Source organism: Danio aesculapii, chromosome 17, assembly GCF_903798145.1.
Source record: "Danio aesculapii chromosome 17, fDanAes4.1, whole genome shotgun sequence".
In the NCBI taxonomy this organism is placed as follows: domain Eukaryota; kingdom Metazoa; phylum Chordata; class Actinopteri; order Cypriniformes; family Danionidae; genus Danio; species Danio aesculapii.
This window is the reverse complement of record NC_079451.1, coordinates 31355025-31378412: the sequence shown is the minus strand read 5'-3', so window position 1 is coordinate 31378412 and position 23388 is coordinate 31355025. Positions and strand designations below refer to the sequence as shown.

At 34.5% G+C, this 23388-nt stretch overlaps 1 protein-coding gene across 5 annotated transcripts in view; it reads right to left on the bottom strand.

The window, feature by feature from the left end:
• Nucleotides 1–23388, bottom strand: part of hspa12a (heat shock protein 12A) — a 62896-nt gene that overhangs the window by 29027 nt on the left and 10481 nt on the right. For 3 of the 5 annotated variants that reach the window (XM_056476578.1, XM_056476582.1, XM_056476580.1), the window contains exons 2-6: nt 9053–9129; nt 8734–8861; nt 3095–3281; nt 2286–2390; nt 1631–1747 (exon numbers count right to left, since the gene is read on the bottom strand). In XM_056476578.1, coding sequence (XP_056332553.1) covers nt 1631–1747; nt 2286–2390; nt 3095–3281; nt 8734–8861; nt 9053–9129 — 614 coding nt within the window. The remainder of the gene's footprint in view (nt 1–1630; nt 1748–2285; nt 2391–3094; nt 3282–8733; nt 8862–9052; nt 9130–23388) is intronic. The other 2 variants (XM_056476579.1, XM_056476581.1) reach the window with 1 other exon arrangement.

The following is a 23388-nucleotide window of genomic DNA, read 5'->3' as shown; positions in this document are numbered from 1 at the left end:
AATTACTTCATCGTTTATTCTCACTCATGAGCTTTTTAAACCTTTCTGAGTTTCTTTCTTCTGTTGAACACAAAATATATAGTAAGCTAGTAAGATCACAAGGGCTTCTGGTAACGCGCATTCACCATGCGGCTAAACCCTTGGCAGCGGGGTGTGGCCAGAGGCGCTGTAATGTTATTGCAGAAAACGTTGCTTTTTTTACAGAGTTTGTTCCGTTTCTGTATTTGGGCTTCCAAAGGACATGATACAAAGTGAAAAGTGCTTACAATTTAATTTTAATTTTGTTCCAGAGAATTATAAAACATATAGCTACCATTTGACAAAGAAGAGCATCCAGAATCTCTCCCAGTTTAGTGCTTGATTCAGCTAAAAAGTCCTCCAACTGACGATGCTGTGGATTGTGAACCACAACCCTTTTTTTCACAACCCAGTATTTTTATTTGTTAAAATGTATCTATTACGTGCAGTTTCTAGCGTTAATGGTAGGTTGTAGAGAGGACATAAACAAGGATGTATATCAAATAACAAACTCGCAAAAGATATGTGAACGTTTCATATTACTTACACCTACTTATTCTGAATATCCGTGAAATAAACTCAGATTTTATTTTAGAGAGCAGGCATGAGGTTCAGCTGTGTGCCCTTCATTTTCTGTCCGATCTAACAGCTACTCTGACTGACAATATTTACACATCACATTATGTTAGCTTACCAATCAGAGCCTCTTGAGGGCTTGAGGGCCTTTTAGAGGAGCTAGGAAATATGATGTTTTTATGTTAGCAGAGTAGCTGTATATAATCAAAGTAAAATATATGAAAAAATAATGTAACTTTCTACAAATGAAGCATGAGCACACATTACTTTGCATCTTATAAACACAACTAAGCCTTAAAAATACACTATGGACCACCCTTTTAAAATACTGTGGAGGTCAATGGTGCCAGCTACCAGCATTTTTCAAAATATCTTCCTTTGTGTTCAGCAGAAGAAAAATCTCAAATAGGTTTTTAACAAAGGGTGAGTAAATGATAACAGAATTTTCATTTGTGGATGAATTGTCTCTTTAATACTAATTGTAAATGGCCTAAATTCTCTCACCATACTCAAAAATCACAATGACCTAAATAGTGACAGCGACAAACAGTGAAACAGTGTCTCACGTACAGGGTCTCTAAGGTGGTCCAGTGAGAAACAGTGATAACAGACAAACAGAGTCTGTATCTAAGTGATGAGATAACTGTCTTTCCATTTCCTTTTCCGTTAATCCTTCTGCCTTTCCTTTCTATCGATTTACATCCTGTATTTCTGTATATCTCATTCCTATTTTAGAAGAACCTCTCCATTTCCTATTTTAGAAGAACATTTTTACTCATCTAGTAAAAAACTGGAAGATGAAAAAAACTAGATGAGTTTTTTACTACCTTCTCACACTAACGCAGTGATGTAGCACCTCAAAACACCCACAACCCATCTTTCAAACTTGTGTGAAACTTCTCAAGTCGTTAAAATAATTGAAAGCATATTAAGCACATTTCAAACTGATCTCTCTCCAATTCCAAAACACAAAGTAGGTCGTTTATCAAAGTGAGACGTGCTTTTTATCTGCATATGTGGCTATGAAGGATTATACCTTATAGGCTGCTTCTCTCATAAACTGCTTGGCTGGCATCTTCCATATGGCTGGTACAGTGATGACCCATCTGACATCAGCATTATCAAACTCCGCCCCTGCTTGGTCACTCAGCTCCTGTTTCCCATGTAAATAAATAGAGTTTAAGGAACAGCATTGATATTTTTGATGTAAAACACAATAAATAAATAAATAAATAAATAATAACAACAACAAAAAATAATAATAAAAAAATAACAAATAATATATATATAGGATGCATTAAATTAGCCAATGGTTACAGTTAAGATGTTTATAATGTTACAAAATATTTTTTATATAATTATTATTATTACTTTGAGATGACTATCGAAAAGTTTTCCACAAAAATGCAGAACAATTTTTGTTAACATTCATCAATTCAGCATATTGGCCAGAGTAGTAATGCTAAAAACTTAGTTTTGCCATCATATACAATAAATAACTTTTTAAACTATATTCAAACAGGAAAAAACACACACACAAAAAAGTAATATTTCACAACATTATCACTTTTACTGAGTGTTAATGAGAGTGAGCATAAGAGATTTCTTTAAAAATAAATTGAAAATATCCTCCTGACTCCAAACTTTTTGAATAAAGTAACATTTTGTTCAACCATGGCACAAAGATATACCTTTAGAGCCTGCTCCTTGAAAAAAGCCAGGGCGTAAGCAAAAATATCCAGAGCTTTCACCTTCTTCCCATTGGCTGCATGTAGATCTGTATCGATGGACAGATTCTGAAGATAAAATGACAATAACTGCTCTCAGAAACCAGAAATAAAAGAAAATGTCAATCAAAATGGAGAAATTTTATATTTAATAAATTAAACAACTTATTAGCAGCATTATTTCAGCATCTTGAAGCTTTGACTGTTAATGATGTTACTAATGATTTATCCTATTTTGCATTACTTAAGTTATGAAGTAGGCAATATTTTTTTTATTTAGCCTAATATGTTTTCCACAAAATCAAGATCCTATATGAATATGATAGTAGCGGCCATTTCAGCCAACTAAATTGCGAGTGCTTGTCAGACAAAGCAAAATCTATCTGTATATGCAATGGCCTTCATCTGTAAATGGAAAGCCCCATCTTTAAATTTATTCATACCTCCATTCACATTCAAGCAATTTTTAATTTGTTTCTATTCAAATATGTGAGTACATATTGTGATGACAGTGCCTCAATAGTTGAGCTTGAGCTGTTTAACAGAATTATTTGTCTAACTTAAAGTAATGAGTCTGTAATTATAAGTCAAGTGCCTGAAATTAATGGTTTATTTTTTTATTTAGTCTCATGGTATTACTCATAAGCATAGGGGAACACAATGCCTTCTCATTTATGATTAATAATTCCCTCACTATGTATATTTGCTGGGACACAAAGTCCCCTCAGGGACCACACTAATATAAAAATCAATACAGTAGTAGTGTGTCTTACTGCAGTGGTGTGTAGTTTCATTTTAAACTTCTCCAGATACAGCCACTGTTTAGACTCAGAAGGATCCAGGTCATGGTAAAAATCCCGTGCTGCATAACCGAAACTGTGAAACTTCTTGTCTGGGGTCAGTAGAATAGTGGTGGGCGTCTTCTGATTGGACACCCCTGGGTCTCCGCCTTCCCAGCGCCTAGCAACGAGGGAAAACCAACCAATATGAGAGACAGTAGTGCAGATTTGTTGTGGGATTACAAACTAATTTCAGCTTTTCAACTTTACTCCCTAACAGGATAGAACTGACCCAAGATGACCTACAATATCATTCAACCTAACTAATCATCATCATAATCATCATCATCCTCATTATCCCTACAGAGGCAGTCATAAAACCAGCACGGGCACCACACAGAGACAGAGGGATTTAAAATATTCATGGGCTTTTACTTCCAGGACGACGAACCTCAGTGCAAAACAGAACATGCAGACTGAATACAGACTGTGTGTAATGGCACAGAGAGCATTAGAATGCCAGAATTACCATGGTTGAAAACTGACAACATACACGAGAGTGTGAAGTGATTTTAAAGATCAAAAATTACACTGTGGTCAATTGTTTGAAATGTTGCCAAAATTGCAATTCATCTCATTAGTTAATTCTGGGAAAAGATTTTCATCTGACTGCAGCTTAGCTTGATATTTAGTTATGTAAAGGACAGATATGTATACATTTTGGGGGCTATGTATAATCAAAACTACATTACTGAATTACAAAAACAATCATCAGTCCAAGACACTCGAAAAGTAGGTGAAAAGGTTAATAAGAAGCCTTTAATAACATGGCTATTATTAAAAACAACAGCATAATTCAAAATTATATAATTGTTTTAATTGAATTTATTTTTAAGGAGGCCAGTTGTCCCTTCTTTTTTAAAACGAGACATAAGAGACATTTACCATGTTTAAAAACCCTATCTAGCTTGGAAGCAATAATAATAATAATTTTTGTGTGTATAATTATAACATTAAGTATAATATTTTTATAATAGTATTACTTACTGGTATACTCATCAAAGTACGCAGATTAAGTGGTGCAATGCTGTATATGATACATTTAAAGTATGTAATAGAGTACGACAAGGAGGTTTACTTTCACCTAATGTTTACATGAATGAGATGTCTGAGGAATTAAGTGACTGAAGGACTGGCTGTGTGCTTGGTGATGCTATAATAAATCATTACATGTATGCTGATGATTTGGTTATCATTTCCCCAAGTAGCGCTGGTTTTCAGCAGCTGTTTAATATTTGTGCAGATTATGGGCAGAGATATGATGTAAAATGTAATTCAAAACAAGACTGTTTACATAGGGATATGATTTTTCTAGATTTTTATTTGTCAGGGGAAGTTTTAAATGTTAGTAAAACTGTTAAATATTTAGGGCATGTCATTACTGAAGACATGAGTGATGATCATGATATGTACGTGGAAAGTTAAATGCTCAAGCAAATATGCTGGAGGGAAAGTATTATTTGTGTTCAGAGCAGACTTGCAGTTCTTTATACATAGCTCCTCTGTGATATAATTTTTAAAAAGAGACTCTCCATATGCTGCAGGTTGCATACAATGATTGTATGAAGACACTTCTTTAAAACCATAGATGACAGTGCAAGTGAATTATTTTGTAAGGTAAGAGTTCGATCATTTTTTGCTTTGATGAGAAATTTGATCTATAAGTTTATCTGTCGATTGGAGAACTCTCAGAATAGTATTTTAATGTTGTTGATAAATCCTAAGCCAGGCCTATTCAATTGGTGGCCCATGGGGCAATTTGTCCCAGCCCTCCGAATAGTGTGACCAAGACATCAAAAATAAATTTAGTTCAGTTGAAGAACGGTCGCTATAGTTGTGAAGTGGCGTGCGTCTGTTCAATACAGCACAAGCTGCAGTTAAAGGCTGCGCAGAGAGTGAGTAACCTGACATTAAGCAAGTGGTGCGAGCAGCTGAAAACATTTGGATATGTTTGGAGAAAAGGCCTTTTGTACAATGCACTGATATCATTAATCGGGATGCAATGATTAGCCGATTTCACTATTAACCCCGCTTTTATTCATTAAAGGTTTCTCAATGCCACATTTCTGTTGCACAGGAAAAAAGCTGCTGCAACTAAACAAAGTTATGCCAATACACACGCATATTGGATTAACTATAGCAGCAAGCCGTTGACATATTGCATCAACTTTTCCTCACACAACTACATTATTTCCAATGGAGATGTGCGGATATTGGGAGCTGTGCGCGCACAGCTCGCAAGTGGACTGACGCGTTTACGTCCTGCAGGTGCACACAGTAGAAATGATCTCACGCTGTAGTGGTGAGAGTTGTCCGTGGCTTTTAGTGCAATGTAAACAAAAGATATGTTAGACGAATTATTACAAATTATTAAAATTATTATGTATGTATGAACGCAGATAATAACAATAGTTCGTTTAAATTCTTAACTAATATATAGCTTAAATTAACATTAGACAAATACATTTTTTTTTCATTAATTCTTATTTTTATTTATTTATTCATTGTTCTATCATAAAATTATCACTCATGTTTAAATCAAAAACTTTTTCATTTAATTTTAAGTCCAAAGAGAGAAATGGACTTTTGTTTGCTTTTATTCATATTTTGTGCTGTTTTTGGTTACTGAGCAGCAATAAACAACACTTTAAAATACAAGCAGTTTGCTTGTCATTTTCTAAACTAATAGTGTTTTAAATTTAATAAATGCATAATAGTGGGGATAACTGTGAAACCAGGATTATTCTTCAGACTATATAATCGTACAACCAAAGTCTATAATCGTTGCATCCCTAATTGTTACGCAGTTTAAAACATAACATATGAATGTGTCTGAATGTGGAAGAAGCCTACTTAAGCAATACACTGATTTTGTGCCTCAAAATACAACATTTGGATATGCTTGTAAAAAAAGCCACATTGTACAATGCAGTGATGTTATGTAGTTTCAAAATACAACATATTAACGTTTTAATGTAGAAAAAGTCAACGTGGGTGTCTTTAAGAGCACAAATACAGCACATTGGCTCTTATTTGCTGTTGTGTCATCACTTATAATGCAAGTCATATCTCTCCGCTCCTCGTTTGGAATGCTTTTCATGAACTGGCCCTCATGACAAACTAATTGAAAAGCCCTGTCCTTGGCTTAGGCTTAGTGAGGTGCGTTTTCAGTCACCTTTGATGAAAAATTGGCATAACTGTCTTTTTTAAGGTATATATTGTGTGGTTTGTATTGTTTTTGTCTGTCCTTTGTACTATTGGACCTAGTGTCTGGAATAAAGAGAATTAAATATTTTTAAATGCAAATGAGAAGCTGCTCCCAACCTTTTTCCAGAAGAAGGTGGAGCCTTTGCAATTTGTACTTTGGTTACTCCATGAATAACAAACAAAAAGTTTGCATGTATTTTAAAACTTTTTCAGTTTAAACTCCTGATATAAAGCTTTTGAGTGCATAAAATAGAAAAAAAATCTGTCTTGTGTAAATATAAACAGTAGTTATTTCTCATCAGCTACAAAAAGTTAAGATAAAAGCACATGTAATATTGTTGCTTTCATGTCATCTTATAAAAAAAATTTAAATGTTAGTCATTTTTGCGAATGTAAACTACTTGGGGAAAAAAATTATGTATCAGTACGTAATATACTATGAGATACTGGACGTTTCCAGAAAACAAAATAACAAAACTAAGGACTAAATGGCAACATTACGAGCAAAAAGCAGCTGAAAATTTAAAAGCATAATAGGACACCTTTAGATACAAGTCAGTCTGCAGTTGTTAATGTTGTAATAGTCCATAAAGTGTCAGCTTATTAGATTTAATAAATTGGGTCTCTGTAAACAAAATGTAAAAATCACTCTGGGGCAGACTGGAAGTTGATCCTTTCATCTCCCATTAACCAATTCAGAGCAGCTTTCCTTCTATACTCTAAACAGATTTGGCAAAAGATGCTTGTGCATTCGTACAAGGGAAGCTATGTTTACATAAAGCTTTAGGAACTAGACTAGCAGTCCAAGCCAAATAATCTCAAAGGCCTTGGGCTATTTATGTTGTGGATGTGTGCAAATCTGTAGCAGCGGTCAAAACCACAATTTAAATTAAGCAGACTGAATGCACTAGTCTTTCAAAAACAGGGTATATAGTCTGTTTAATCCATCCCTTTCCTTTGTCACCCACTGTACTGTGGTTTTCACAAAATCAAAATCCTATATGAATATGATAGCAGTGGCCAACTAAATTTCAAGAGTGCTTTTCAGAATGAGCCAAATATATCTGTATAAGCAGTGGCCTTCATGTATAAATGGAAAGCCCCATCTTTAAATTTATTCATACCTCCATTCACATTCAAGCAATTCTTATTTTATTTCTATTCCAATATGTGAGTATATATTGTGATGACAGTGCCTCAATAGTTGAGCTTGAGCTGTTTAACAAAATCAATTGTCTAACGTATAATAATAAGTCAAATTCTCAAAATTAAGCCTACGTGCCTGCTTTTGGGCGGGAAACACGTGGTTAACTCTGCCCAGCAGGTACCCGGGAGAGCTGACCTTATAGAGTCAAAGATCGCATGACCAAGTAGGTCAGGTCATGGTAAGAGAGCAGCTGTCGGTCATACAAGACATATAGTTGAAATCAGAATTATTAGCCCCAATTTGAATTTTTTTTTAAACATTTCCGAAATGATGTTTAAAAGAGCAAGGACATTTTCACAGTATGTCTGAAAATATTTTTTCTTCTGGAGAAAGTCTTATTTGTTTTATTTCGGCTAGAATAAAAGCAGTTATAAATTTTTTAAAAATAATTTTAAGGACAAAATTATTAGCCCCTTTAAGCTATATTTTCTCTCGATAGTCTACAGAACAAACCATTGTTATACAATGACTTGCCTAATTACCCTAACCTGCCTATAATTAATCTAGTTAAGCCTTTAAATGTCACTTTAAGCTGTATAGAAGTGTCCTGAAAAATATCTAGTAAAATATTATTTACTCTCATAATGGCAAAGATAAAATAAATCAGTTATTAGAAATGAGTTATTAAAACTATTATGTTTAGAAATGTGTAGAAAAAAATCTTCTCTCTGTTAAACAGAAATTGAGAAAAAAATAAACAGTAATTATTCTAATAATTTAGGGGGGCTAATAATTGTGACTTCTATTGTATAGCTTATGCATTTTTAACAGATATTTTTCCATAGTTTTTCACAAATCATTTGCATAAATAAAAAAAATCATTAATTAATTAATATATTAATTCATTAATTAAATTAGCATGCAAGGATTTTTGAAGTAAAAGTAAATTTTTTTATCATATGTGAAAAAGATAATATATATATTAAAATATATATATTAAAAGATCTATTTAAGGATATATTAAAGATATATAAAAATATATATTTACTTTTACTAACTTAGCTTGCACCTGGTTATTTACTACATTTCTACCTCCAATAATCACATAAACAGCAGCGTAACTGTCTGTAGATTCCAGCCTAGTTTATACCCCATTTAATCTCTTTTTTTCTCCTTGCCCAGTCCCCACCGCTCCCCCTCTCTGCCTCTTTTGTCTCACCTCATAGTGTGAATGCACTCTGGCTCTTTAGTGAAGGCATACGCGTAGCCGCTGGAGGTGGTGCCAAAGTCGATGGCCACCACCACCACAAAGTGATGTCTCGGAGGCTCATTCTCCTCTGAGTCCTTCTGTACACAGAACAAAAGAAAGTGAGAGATATGGAAAGAGGGGCTGTCAAGCATATGTCAGGCATTAAATTGTTGCATGTAATTGCAGCTTAGTGTAAATAAGATGATCCATTAAGGCACACATTTGCACGCGCAGACATTTGCTCAGTGTAATGGGTGACGTCATGCTGGCAGTAAAAAGCAGAGCTCACCAGTATGTGTGTAGGGGAAAGTGGCGTGATGCCTGGGTCGCCCATACTCTTGGCTGGAGATGGAGTGGCCATTGCATCTGCAAAAAAATCAAAAAGTTAAGTCAAATAATTTAGACCTCAAACATGAGTCATATTGTCATGCTATTTGGTGAATTGTTTGGATTTTTCAGTTTATTGCAGCAATAATACATTACAATGCTTTAGGTACTTTTGTTTGCGTTCAGCATAGTTTTGCAGCTATTAAAGTGCAAACGAAAGCTGCTGCTCCTCCTTGGTTTATTTAACATTGTCCACTGTCACTTAATTGAGCTCATTTCACAATATTAGACCGAAATACCAGAAAAAGTCCACAAATACAAGATGAAAATACATCAGGTGTTCATTTGGAATGTGTTTCCACTGTCTATCTGACCAAAATGCATTTTAAAGCCAGGAGTCAACATCTTTGCAAGTCAATCTAAATCAACCCAGACTGAGATCTCTGTTCTGATTCAAATGATTAAGCTTAGCCTATGCTAATTTGGTGAACAATGTTTCACAGTGTTATAGAGAGAAGATTCTCTGTAGGGTTTTGAGGGTCATTTTAAGAGGATTTTTTTGCCAAAATCTTTTGCAATTCCAGAACATAGCCAAAACACAGCCATATAATTGCAGAAAAAACAACATTCATTGTGAAACAGAGCGTTTTAGCAGGCCTAAACAAACTATAAAGTACATTTTTGCAAATGAACACCTCTAGTACCTTCTGAACTTCTAAAACCCTCTCTAAATCCATTTAAATGGCATACGGATATCAGGAAGCACTCTAAGGCTCAGTTTCATGGTCACAGATGGAGACCAGGACTAAGTGGTACCATCAATGGTGATTCTTGACTAGAAATTATTTTTAGTGGGAACGAGTCTTAAAAGCCTCAATTAAACGTTCAGCGAATTCGCCTGAAAGACCGTTCATTTGACCATACTATTTTTTTTTTATCACATCGCTTATGTCTAACATTTTACATTATTTGGTCATAAAATCATCAAATCCTTTAAGAGCTTTAGACCACTACAGCAACAGCTGCTCCCCTCCACACTGACATTTGAATCGAATTAGAGGTTGTATTTGTCCATTCCCATCGTCCTCATTAGCCGGGCCTAATAGCTTCGCTAAAACACTCGGATGCTGAGCACCCTGAACGCTAAAAGAGCACCCGGGTTCCTCGCTCCACGGGACGCCACGTTTTTCCAAGCGTTCATCCTTTTTCTCTGCCTTTACCCCATACTGAGCGGTGGAGTGAACAGAATGAGTGTGGCGCTCTTCAGCGAGTAATTACGGGTTGAGTGACTGGCTACCTGCGGCTCGCACTTCATTTCAACCACTCACCGCATACACCAGCTCCAGCTACCGAGATTGATTTTAAAATGGGACAATGGAACGTCAAAATCAATACTGAAGGAGTAAAATGATTGTCTATAATGATAAACGCCTATAAGTGAAGTGTTATTCAGAAACACACACTTGACCGTCTTTTTATACTTTTCTGAGAATGGATTTGCGGGTTAAAGGAACTTAAGTTTGTTTACATGGCAACACGACTCACTGTACGGAGGCTTCATTATAACACATTAAAGTTGCGCGAGGGTAATTACGTGACATCAATGGCGGCCGCTTCTCCGGCAGCTGATTGAGAGCTACTTGATTAGGGCTGTGATTGTGTGTGTGTGTGTATGTTACATGTCTTTTCAATGAAGCTCTTTAAGTCACAACAGAGGATTCAGACATGTGTGGGAATTGGAAAGCAGAAAATGGGCATAAATGGTGGAAAATTACTTGCATTACGGCCAGAGTGCGAAACGGACCAATTCCTTTGATTTTCCTGCTGCTTTAAAGACTTATTTACACATAAGCATGACAACAGATTTATCTGCACACTGGTCTGAGCTGAATAGATGCACCATGAATTGTTGCAAACAAGAAGAAAAATAAAAGGTAAATCGATGATTTTACTCTGGATTGGCTGACATAATGAACAGTTTTAACACAATACCTACAGTGCTTCACTTTTCAGTTTTGTTATTTGCCAAGACGTACAATTGTTTCCTCAGCAGGTCTGCAAAAGTTCGAAAAGTTTATGAAAACAGTAAAAAAACAAAAGAACTTTCTCATTGAGGCAATGGCACAAGCCGGAACTGCTTTGCATGTGTCGATCCGAGCAACAAAAATAAACAGAAATCAGAGAAAGGATGGAGAGACGGTGTAAAAAACGTAGAGTATGCTGTTTTCACCCCTCCTCTCGTGCACATGAGAAAGGGAGTGAATGAACGGGTGTTCATACTCCGTTCTGGAATGTTATGCAGAATTCTGACAGGAAGCAGGAGGAGTCAGAGGTCATACCTCCTCTGTGGATTTACAAATTCAGAGAAATTCCAGGCAGAATTTCCACAGAAATACTGGAGCAGAGAGACATATGGAGATCTGACATGCACAGACGAAAGCAGTCTTATAGATCTGGAAACTATTAACTGTAAAATATGCAACACTGTGATGGCATTTGAGAATCAGAGAGCTGGAGTATTTTTAAATGCGAATAAATAGATTTAAAATGTCAATAGTGAATCAGTCGATTTACTGTTTATTATTTATTGATAACTGGGTATCTATAAGAAATTTACATGACTGCGCTTTTTCAGCCATTCTCAGAAATCAATCCTCTTTTCCACTTTCCCCCCATTCTTCACTGAGGGACATTTGCTCCCTTTGAGATCGCATGCCTCATTTCCCCAGACAAAAGAGAATTTAAAAGAAAAGACAAATATTCATTTTTATGATGTGTTTCACAACACTGCACTTTTACTGTCTGAAAAAGAAAAGAAAAGAAGGTTTGTACAAAGTTCACTACATCATTATTTTCTTACTCAAAGCTAAAGCCAGAACTGAAGCACATCAAAGAGAATTTTGCAAGGTCAAATAAAAGCCTTTTTTATTATTATAATATATTATAATTATTATTATATTATTACAATTATAATATTATTTATTATTATAAATATTAAATTATTAATTCATTACTGAAACCTCCATGACTCTTATTTAGACAATCACTAAAGTAATTTTGTGTATCAATCTTTTAAGTACTAAAAATAATATTGTCAGGAATATTGAACAAGAAATATTTAATGACACATTAAAAGATAAAAGTGCAGCCTCAAAATACCAAACAAAATATCCTTTTAAATCTTTATACTTTGCCACTCTCCTTAAAAATCACTAGGCTTTATACCTTTTGGCAGCAAGGAGTTTTAATAACAATTTGTATTATGATCACTTACAGTACTCTGTTGATTTTCTTTCATTTGAAACATTAAAATAAGACTTTCCATGCACTATATGCTATCTTTAAAAAGTGGTTTGCTGAATTTGCATTACACTGAAAATAAGCTGCATTAAATTTGCAGCATCTTACTGTGTATGAATTTGTTACTTTACTTTAAAAAGTTGATTTTACTTAAAGTGAGTAACCGCACTGTAACTTGAAACGCAAGTTGACTTTTTTATAAATCACACATATTTTTCAAATATTTTTTTGTTCCTATTTTTTTGGTCAATAAAACTACATCTTCAAAAACATTTGAAAAACAGAGACAAACTACCTTTGCTTCATCAGATCCTCCCGCTCCACTGCACCATTTCTATACAATATATTATGCACATTTTTAATCTGTTTTACATCATATATATATGTATATATGTATATATATATATATATATATATATATATATATATATATATATATATATATATATATATATATATATATATATATATATATATATATATATATATATTTACACATATATACACATACACACACACATATTTCTATGTATGTGTGTGTGTATGTATATATGTATTTCTATGTATGTGTGTGTGTGTGTGTGTGTGTGTATGGTACAATAGGCTTAGCAAATTGTGCTTAGTAAATATAAAATAAAGAAATAAAATAATATAAATAGAAATTAAAATAAAATTAAGTGAAGGGAAGAAAAAAATGTGAGAATAAAATAAACAATGGTCAAACTGCAAATATTAAGTTTGGATCCATTTGCTCAATATACAGTATGTCAGCACTGGCTGCCAAATAAGATCAAATTTTTGACTGCATCCTTTGGTGGAGTACAGAATCTTCTCCATTGTAAGAGGGTACATAAGCTCCCTAATCCAATGATTAAAGTTTGGAGGAAATTTGTCCTTCCATTTGAGCAGTATAAGATGTCTAGCAATTAATGTTGACAAAGAAATCATACTTTTGGTATTATTGTCTAAACTGTGATCTATAATTAAACCAAATATTCCTACAATAGGGCAAAGGTCAGTTGATACATGCAAAATATTTGAACAGCAATGAAATAATAATTGCCAGAACTTAGTTTAGAACATGACCAAAACATGTGTGTGTGTGTGTGTGTGTGTGATCAGCTATCTCTACTTCACATCTATTACAAAAGGGATTTATAGTTGGTGAAAATGTTGCTAGTTTTATAATGCTCACATATTTTTATATGCACACATTATTAACTTAATCATTTTAAGGCAATGGCTTTATTTACTTTTTGGTAAAGACTACTAATTGCTTTAAAAGCATCGGGTTTACTCCCTTTTTTAAAGTAAAGCCAAATCATCACTTTTTACAGTTTGTGTATATAAAATTGCTTTTGCAAAATGTATTTGAGGGGCGACTCGGTGGCGCAGTAGGTAGTGCTGTCGCCTCACAGAAAAAAGGTCACTGGTTCGAGCCTCGGCAGGGTCAGTTGGCATTTCTGTGTGGAGTTTGCAAGTTCTCCCCGTGTTCGCGTAGGTTTCCTCCGGGTGCTCCGGTTTCCCCACCAAGTCCAAAGACATGCGGTACAGGTGAACTAGGTAAGCTAAAAAAGATTGTCTGTATGTGTGTGAATGAGAGTGTATGGGTGTTTCCCAGTGATGGATTGCAGCTGGAAGGGCATTTGCTGCGTAAAACATATGCTGGATAAGTTGGCGGTTCATTCCGCTATGGCGACCCTAGATTAATGAAGGGACTAAGCCGAAAAGAAAATGAATGAAATGTATTTGATGTGGACATCAAAATGGGATAACTTCTTCCCCACTCATATACATCAAATCTTCAAAAGCTAGGGTAATTAGCTTTCTTTCATCGAAATTTAGCCATTTCTTTCATCGAAAAATTAAATACTAGCACCTTCAATCTGGTTCATGACTTTATTCCATCACTACAGCCCACAGGCAGAAGAGAGGACAAGACAATCCCAAGAACATCTGTAAAATATTACAGCTTTGATTAACACGCTACAGTTTTGATCTGTTTTGAATTATATGATTTTTCTTTTCAGAGTTTAAATCAAATCTCTACATGTCTGAGACAAATTGCTGCTTACTCTGTAACTTTCGGTTTGAATGTTTTCCAAAAATAATACCCCATTGCAAAGATACAGAAAAGCAAATCTATCATCATGTCAAGTTGAGAATTCCCTGGTAAGTGAAACCAGATCAAGAAAAGGGAAAACATCAAATTTATGCATATCTCAAGCTGTAAAACAACTCCTTTTTTCTATAAACTCTAATAAATCGTTGCACACAAAACTTTCAAATGAAGTTTGTGAGAATGCTACAATCTTCAGCTGATTTTTTAGGCCAAAGCTAAACACACTGAGCTCCAAAACAGTCAAACAAGCAGCAAACCGCAGCTGAGACGAGCCGTGTAAAAGAGAAGCCATTGACATGGCAGGACTATGGTGTATGTGAAGCTCCATTCAGAGAAGCACTAGAAATACCAAAAAGCAAACACAGCCGGCAGTCCTTTTGCTCACACTCGCTGTGTCCAGCTGGCCCTGTTCACTCACAAACATACACAAACACATGAAAAACACTCACACACACATCCCACACACGGTGGGCGAGAGAAGCCACACAACAGCTGAGACTGCTGCAATGCTGTTAGTCCCGCTTTCTGTTAGGCCTGTCAACTTCACCAGAGGAAAATAAGGGACACTCACTTTTTGTTTAGGAAGCATTAGAGATTTCAGTCAACCAGGTGACTAATGACCAAATGTTACACAATAGCAGAGCTTAAACGAGGCAACGAGTTCGGGTTTCAATTAATTAAATGCTAAAATGCATTTGACATGCAAATCAGTCTAATGTTGACTCACTGAATTGGTCTCTGTGTCAGTTGTAAGTTGAAGGAATTAGGAGCTCTTTCCACTTTCCACCTAACATGCATTTTCAGTAAGTCAACTGACCCTTTGTAGGCAGTTTGATTGACAGGAGATTCGGCCAATCATAATGCCAATATTCTGTGTGCACCATCATTGTCCACCATTTGTCAAACAAGCAATGCACAAATTGATAGGAGAACACTATGACTGATACTGAAAAATTCTTTGATATAGAGAAGTCCGAAAATAGAGAAAATGTATAGAGGAACTTTTAATTTTGAAAAAGCCCATCTAATCACTTCAAATGAAATGTCCTGCCATTATAAACTCACCACATTTTAGATGTAGAAAAATCAACAATCTTCACTTGCTAATTGATTTAGGGCTTGCAAAATCTGGTAGCCTGACGTCATAGGGCTATTGTTTTTTTTAGCCGGGCTACCAAAATCTATCAACACCTAGATAACCAGCTCTGCAAGAGGCACTGCATTAAATTCCATTTTCTACACAACTGATTTAAAATATTAAAATTAATTTACTTTACCATGGAATTTTCAATGGATTTTCTGTGCTCACCCGCTGCTGCTCATATCGCTTGTGTTTATACTACCTTTTGTCTCGTTTTATGCTTGAACTACTTGTGACAATATTTTGATTAAATTACATTATCAATGGAACCTTATAAATAAAAAAAAATTGCATGAATGATTTTGTTGTTGTATGTTGCTCTTATTCAGGTCCTCAACATCACTTTCTAGGAAGTGAATGTGTTATTGTCTACCACTGAAACTGGTATGTACTCATGTTAATGTCTTTCAGTTATAAGAATGAGTTAAGATTTAAGATTGTAATTTTAGTAAACATTAAATTCTAAATTCTAAACATTTAAATATTAAAATTCTGTATGATATAAATAAATAACTGTTATTATGGAAACTAAATAATAAATGGCTAATATCAAAGTTCTGTATTATTTTATCTAAATTAACTGAAAATACAGCAGTAATATATAAAAAACAAAAAATAAACTAACATAAACTAATCAAAGTTTATGTAAATGTGTAATCAATGTTGGACACAATTAAAAGTTAGCAAATACTAACTGCATCATTAAAGTTGCATCTAAATAACTTTTTTTATTATTTGTCTGAAAATAACTTAATTTTATTGACTTATTAAGGCTTAAAATGTACACAATATGTGTCAAAACACAAAACCTATAAAACATTAAATTTTTTTGTTAAGCTTCTTTAGTTGAAAAAAGTATTTAGTTGAGAAATAGAATTATTCTGCTAATTATATCAAAACAAAACAATAAAATACAATTACTCCACTTCTCTGAATTGATTTATACATTCATTCATTCATTTTCTTTTCGGCTTAGTCCCTTTATTAATCTGGGCGGAATAAACTGCCAACTTATCCAGCACATGTTTTATGCAGCAGATGCCTTTCCAGCTGCAACCCATCACTGGGAAACATCCACACACACTCATTCACAAACATACACTACAGAAAATTTTTACTTACCCAATTCACCGGAGGAAACCCACGCTAACACAGGGAGAACATGCACACACAGAAATGCCAACTGACCCAGCCGGGGCTCGAACCAGCGACCTTCTTGCTGTGAGGCGATTGTGCTACCCACTGCGCCACCTTGCTGCTCCTTGATTTATACAGAACTGTTGAATTTATGTACAGTATTATTTTTTCAGCAGAAAGGTTAACTACAGTAACTAGTTACTTTGTAACTAATCACACCTAACACTGTGTGTCATATAATACAATATTAAAAATCCAGTATACTGTGCTTCCCTGGTGACATATTACACACAAATCAAATCAAATTTCAGAAAATGATAACACCATGTAGCTTTAAAATGGTCAAATTAAATATTATAACTATAAACTCAGATTTCATACAGTTGTTTTCTTAAATACTGGATAATTGTGTTTAACATGAGACAGCTGGCAGCTTAAAGAACACACAGAGTCCGACATGCAGAATTAGAAAGAATGCGTCTGTAGGATTTCCTCTCCTCTCACAATGCAGGAATGTGAAGTTTGTAGAAAAATGTGTTGTTTTATAGGGTACAGAAAACTCCCATTTTGAGTAAACAAAGAGCAGACGAATGTTTCGATGTCTGCATCTGCAGTTCCATCGCCTCCCTAAACCTCAAGCCATAAATCAGAAATCACATTACAAATGCTTTTTAGACTGTTCAGAGGGTCATATGACGCACATCATCTCATCCCAACAGTCTCCTCCCAAATCAATGCCAGTGCTCTATACTGCTTCAGCGATACACAATACTGAAGGAGCGAGAGAGAAAGAGAGAGAGAGAGAGAAAGCATTGATTTCTCCAGTGCTGAATAGAGCTGTAACCAGCAGTCATCTACACAACAGAGCAGTTTTCCCTGTGCAACCTTACACCAGTACAGCTGAGAGATCAGAGATCAGCAGCTGCGTCAGTCAAACAGAGTAAAACCCTGCTGCATGATACTGCGAAACTGACATCACTTCACAGGTGGGCTCAAATACAGGAGAACAAGTTCATTCTTACTGTAATCACGTAACAACTAACTAATGGACTGGAGAAATCAAGTCATTCCTGATTCCAAGAGATCTCTGATATTGAGTTTACCATTCTAACATAGTTTTTGTTTTAACAGACTTTGATTCAACAAAAGGTATTAAATGGTTCAAAAGAAACAGTGTAGGTATTTATAATGTTCGGATTGGGCCAGTGGTTCGGGTTTTTACTTGCCCTCACAAATTTTTCAAAGTTAATAGCTATTTCTTAGCCACATATTTAAAATAGTGTGTCAAAAATAATTTCTGTGAATCTATAATTAATTTTTTTTTATGTTAACGAGCAAAATTCAAAGTGTTATGCAAACAAAAATAGCAGTATGGAAAATATGCAGGTATTTTACTGCAAAATAAAAGATGGCTGACTTGCCAAACTGACTGCAAACTGTGCAAAACATAAAATTTGCCCACGTAAATGTTTGCTTACAAGATGTTGGAAACAGACGTTTTCTTTTAGACCGATAATTTTATGTTGCCCTCTCTTCGCTGTACTAATTGTTACCAAGTTACAGAAAAAATAACATGCTCGCAAGATCCAATCAAATAAGCAATATGGTGTTTAAGACATCACAGAGAAGGTAGCATTTAAAGACTTAAAAGCACAAACTGTTTCTTGATTCTAAAACTGTATTCACAAGCAATTGACAAATAGTCGCAGGCAAATTAAACTTTAGTGACAAGTAAGCACCGGCCTGATCGTGCCTGTAATGATCCAGTCTACTGTCCCGAGCATCTCTCTCGGCATTCCTTATTGTTGAGCCCTGATCTTACAAAAAATGTATTATAAATGTTGATTTTTAAAAAAAAAAAAAGTCTAGGTTTCACAGAGAAAAAATAATCAGCACAATTGTTTAAAATTGATTTATTTTTACTTCGATTAATAAATGAAGTAATAAAATTCCATTAATAAACAGTGTTGGATAAAGTTTATTTTAAAAGTAACGCATTACAATCTTGCATTTCTTCTTTTAAAAGGGTAACTAAATGTGTTGCTTAGGTACTTTCTAAGGAAATTAATGCATTACGTTACTTTTGTGTTTTATTTTTTAATCTGTGCTGGATTTGATATATTTTTGTATATATGCTGTGTTAGGTTTTTTACACAGCAAGTGAAATGAGAAATGAATAAAGCTCAACCTGAAGGAAATGTAAACTCACACTTGTACAGTAGAGTTCAATCAAACCTCTCATCTGTTCTGCATTTCTCGATTGATGAAGAATTAAAAGGAAAAGGATGCATTAAAAGATTAACACTCTTCAGCAATGAATATTCAGATATTATCTTAGAGGGGCAGCACAGTGGCACAGTGGGTAGCGCTTCCGCCTCACAGCAAGAAGGTCACTGGTTTGAGCCTCAACTTGGTCAGTTGGCATTTCTGTGTGGAGATTGCATGTTCTCCTTGTGTTCGTGTAGAGTTCCCCCTCAAAGATATGCGCTAAATTGTCTGTAATGTATGTGTGTGAATGAGAGTGTATGGGTGTTTTCCGGTGATGGGTTGCAGCTGGAAGGGCATCCGCTGCATAAAACATATGCTGGATAAGTTGGCGGTACATTCTGCTGTGGTGACCCTGATTAATAAAGGGACTAAGACGAAAAGAAAATAAACAAATGAATTAATTATCTTAGAGATGTAAAAGTAATCTGATTACTTAACTCCTGTTACATGTAATGCATCTGCCTCAGCACTGCCAATTAACTACATTTAAAATCTTGATCTAATTGTGATACAAAACCCACATCACAAATATACAACATATCACAATACAGTAAAGAATAAATCACAATACAGTAAAGAATAAATATTAGAGGCAGAAAAATTAACTATGGGATGTCTTCTTATGGTGTCATACATTTCTAATGAAAAATGAAAGCTAGCCTAACCTGGTTTGTCGTTCTTAGCTGGTTTAAATGCTCCAAAACCAGAAGACCAGCCTGACCAAACTGAGAAAACAGCTAAGACCAACAAACTAAGGCTGGTTCGAGATGCTTTTCTCAGGCAGGGCTTGTTCACAAGTAATAAAGCACATTTACAACAATACATTCCCTAACTGAGAGACATTTATGGTTTCCTTAAAGGCAATAACAGTGAATGCATTGGCTAATGAATGCGCCAAGAGACCGGATCTAAACAGTAAGAGGTGCACCGACTGCTCCAGAACAATGTCTTTTGAAAGAGAGGAAGACACCCGAATGTTGAAAGTCTCTGTTATGCATGTACAAGTGTGCTTGTTGTGTCTCCATAAGAGAATTCTAAAAACGGCCTCTTGGAGTTACAATAGTCTTCCTTCCTGAGCATCTGGTTTCAGACAGCCTGATTACAGCTGCTGCACAAAGAGTAAAGGAAAACCTCTCAAACAATCACAGATGACGCAATTCACGGCAAATGATAAATCAGCAACTTTCAATAGTCCATGAGTGCTTGGAAAAGATTATGTTCATGCTAATCTTACTGATCAGATATTCAGGGTGCATGTGTTCATGGTTGACAGGTTTGGATGTTCCTTCGAATAAATAACAATGCTTTCATTTGAACAACAAACAAGTGGATCTTTTTTAATTTATTTATTTTTTCTCCACCTTTTTTTAATGACTGGACAGCATGGGGAGCAAAGAGGGGGAAAGTACCTCGAGTTGGGAATTGATCTCGGATTCCAGTGAGCATTTCAGTGCTACGTGTTGACAAACTTAACCACTATGCTATTTTCACAGACCAAACAAGTGGACATAAGATTAGGCTTCGGCTGGTATCAAATTTTCTTGTTGTGATTAATTTGCTGAAGTTTTTATCATGATATACAGTATTATCACAGTATTGATTATGATGAAAAAAGGTTACTTTAACAGGTACAATAACCAAAAAATACAATGTATTGCAAACAAATGCCTTAAACAAACTAAATTGTAAAAGGATAACACTTAACAATGAACTCTCATTAGTAAACTTTAGCAATTATCAACTATGAAATAGTCATATTATAGTTAATAATTAATTCAAGTTAATAAATATACCAACTGAATTTTATTAGTTAACTCAATGTAATAAAACAATTACAACTAGGGCTGCACAATATATCGTTTAATCATCAATATCACAATGTGATTATTCGCAATAGTCACATCGCGAGCATGCACAATGCTGAGTCTGGATTTTAATTTATCATTTGCATGTGTTTTTGATGCCTGTGACTGTATAAACCCCTTAAAATCATTCAGGCATAATACATTTTACCATTTGTAACTTTAACAACTAAGAATTTTATTGACTTTTTCAATTGTATCTTTTTCTTGATTGTATTTATAGACTGCTATGCAAGAAAATACTCACAACACATGCAAATACAGAAATGTACTGCAAATAGCACAGACCACATCGAAAATGTGTCGGGGGACCCCAAAAAGTTTATAGATTGTTTATTAGATTTTATGGAGATGCACTCCCACTGCAGAATCATGCCAATCGATCTAACATTATAAATTCTTTCCTAATAGAGATATTCAAGTTATCTGGTGAAATTGTATTCATTTCACAATATATATTGCAAAAAAAACTATATCGCAATGCTAGATTTTAGCAATATCGTGCAGCCCTAATTACAATTTTTGATTTTAATATATTATTAGACATTAACCAGGACACTAACATGAGCTAAGATTAATACATGCCTTTGTAGTTGTCATTACATTAACTTTAGTTGAATTAACTGATGTTAACAAATGGAGCATTACTGTATAGAGTTAATGACCAAAAGGCCTATATCGTTATTTTTAACGAAATAGGCCAGACTAACAAGTGACAGTTAATCACCTATTTAAGTCTTCTAGCATTTGGTGCTGTGATGAACAACCAGTGCCAATACAACAATCTAAATAATCTTAGAAGACACTATAAAAGTGTTAATAAAAAATTTAATTTCACTGTATTTTAAAGTACCCACAATATCAACAATATGCATCCTTATTATGATATATTGAATTATGGAATATTTGCATATGTCCATCTAAGACTACTAGAAAAATGAGTTTACTTGTAAACGAACTCTGATATGCCTCTACAACATCTACAACATCATTCAGTCTACCACAAGACTAAACACATCTAAAGAATCATAAGATGTCATAAGATGTGACCATAAAATCCATGAAGCCATACAGAAAGACATAACATTCAAGCATATACCCAGTTTTCTCTATATAGTCATAATGTACCCCAAACCCACTGAATTATGTCTTTTAGCAGTAGATTTTAAAGTAATTTGTCTTTCTGTTTTGCTCATTTAGCCATTTTATAAACTCTGTGAGCTAAATGCTCTTTCTGACATTTACAGGATGAATGAAGAGGGAATTAGGAGCCAAAGTATGTATATATATATATATATATATATTTATTTACTTATTTATTTTTTAAATTTATTTTTTTTATTTTTTTTATTTATTTATTTATTTTTTTTTTAGATCTGGATTCTTTGTGCAAATATTTTTTAGGCTTGTAATACAGTTTTGTTCATGCATTGGAAATCAACTCTAAACAACTGCATGTTTTTCATGTGTTCTAAAGAAGTCATACAATTTTGCAACAACATGAAGTTGAGAAATTGATGACATGAGAATTTGAATGAACTGTTTCTTTCATTTCTGAATACTATTGACTAAATAGATCGTAAAAATGAATACACTGTAAAAGAAACCTTTTAATTAACAGTTCCTCATAACTCATGATTCATGTGTGCTTTCAGTTTATTCCTGCATTTGAATTCCATTATGGGACCTTGATCTCTGCTCCTAAGACTTTTCATATTGAAAAGTTTGAATTGAAAGTGAAATTTGTTGACATTTTTAGAACTTTAAAATTACATATTAAGTGGGATGATTCATGTAAATTACGGTCCAAAAATTTTAATTACCAATTTATTTCTATAGCTATTATTTCTTACGCTATATGTTGTTTAAAACTATTAAAAATGTCAAAAAAAGTCACTTTGTTGAACTGTAGAATTACATTTTCAATATCAAAGTTGACAGAGCAGAGATCAAGGTCCCATAATGCAAATCGAAGGCATAAATACCCTGTAAACACCAGTGGATTACAGGCTATGTGCAACTGTTAATTAACAGTTATGAATTAACATCTAAAACACATGTGAATAGTCTAGATTCCTGCAGTCATGTTCTGAAGGTCAGGCTAAAGCTTAGACTTGAAGCACAAGCTTCCCAGTAATGCCACTATATAAGATAAGTATATATATAAATATCCATGCATCTCCCCCACTGCCCCTGAGACTGAAGGCCAGACACAGCTTGACTGGATTATTGGCATTTCTCTTCACGCTGGTGAGGTTGGTTTCCACAGGGAATGCACTACGACAAATCAAAGCTTCCTGGCAGCATGTAAATGGTTCTTTTCACGCCCAACATTTCCAGAAAGCTTAAAATAAAACCACGATTTCACATTAAAGCAGCTCAAAACAATCTGTGATCTTGCAAAATACATTCACATATTTTTGCTCCTGATTTTTCTCCAAACACTATCTCTCTTGATAATACCAAAA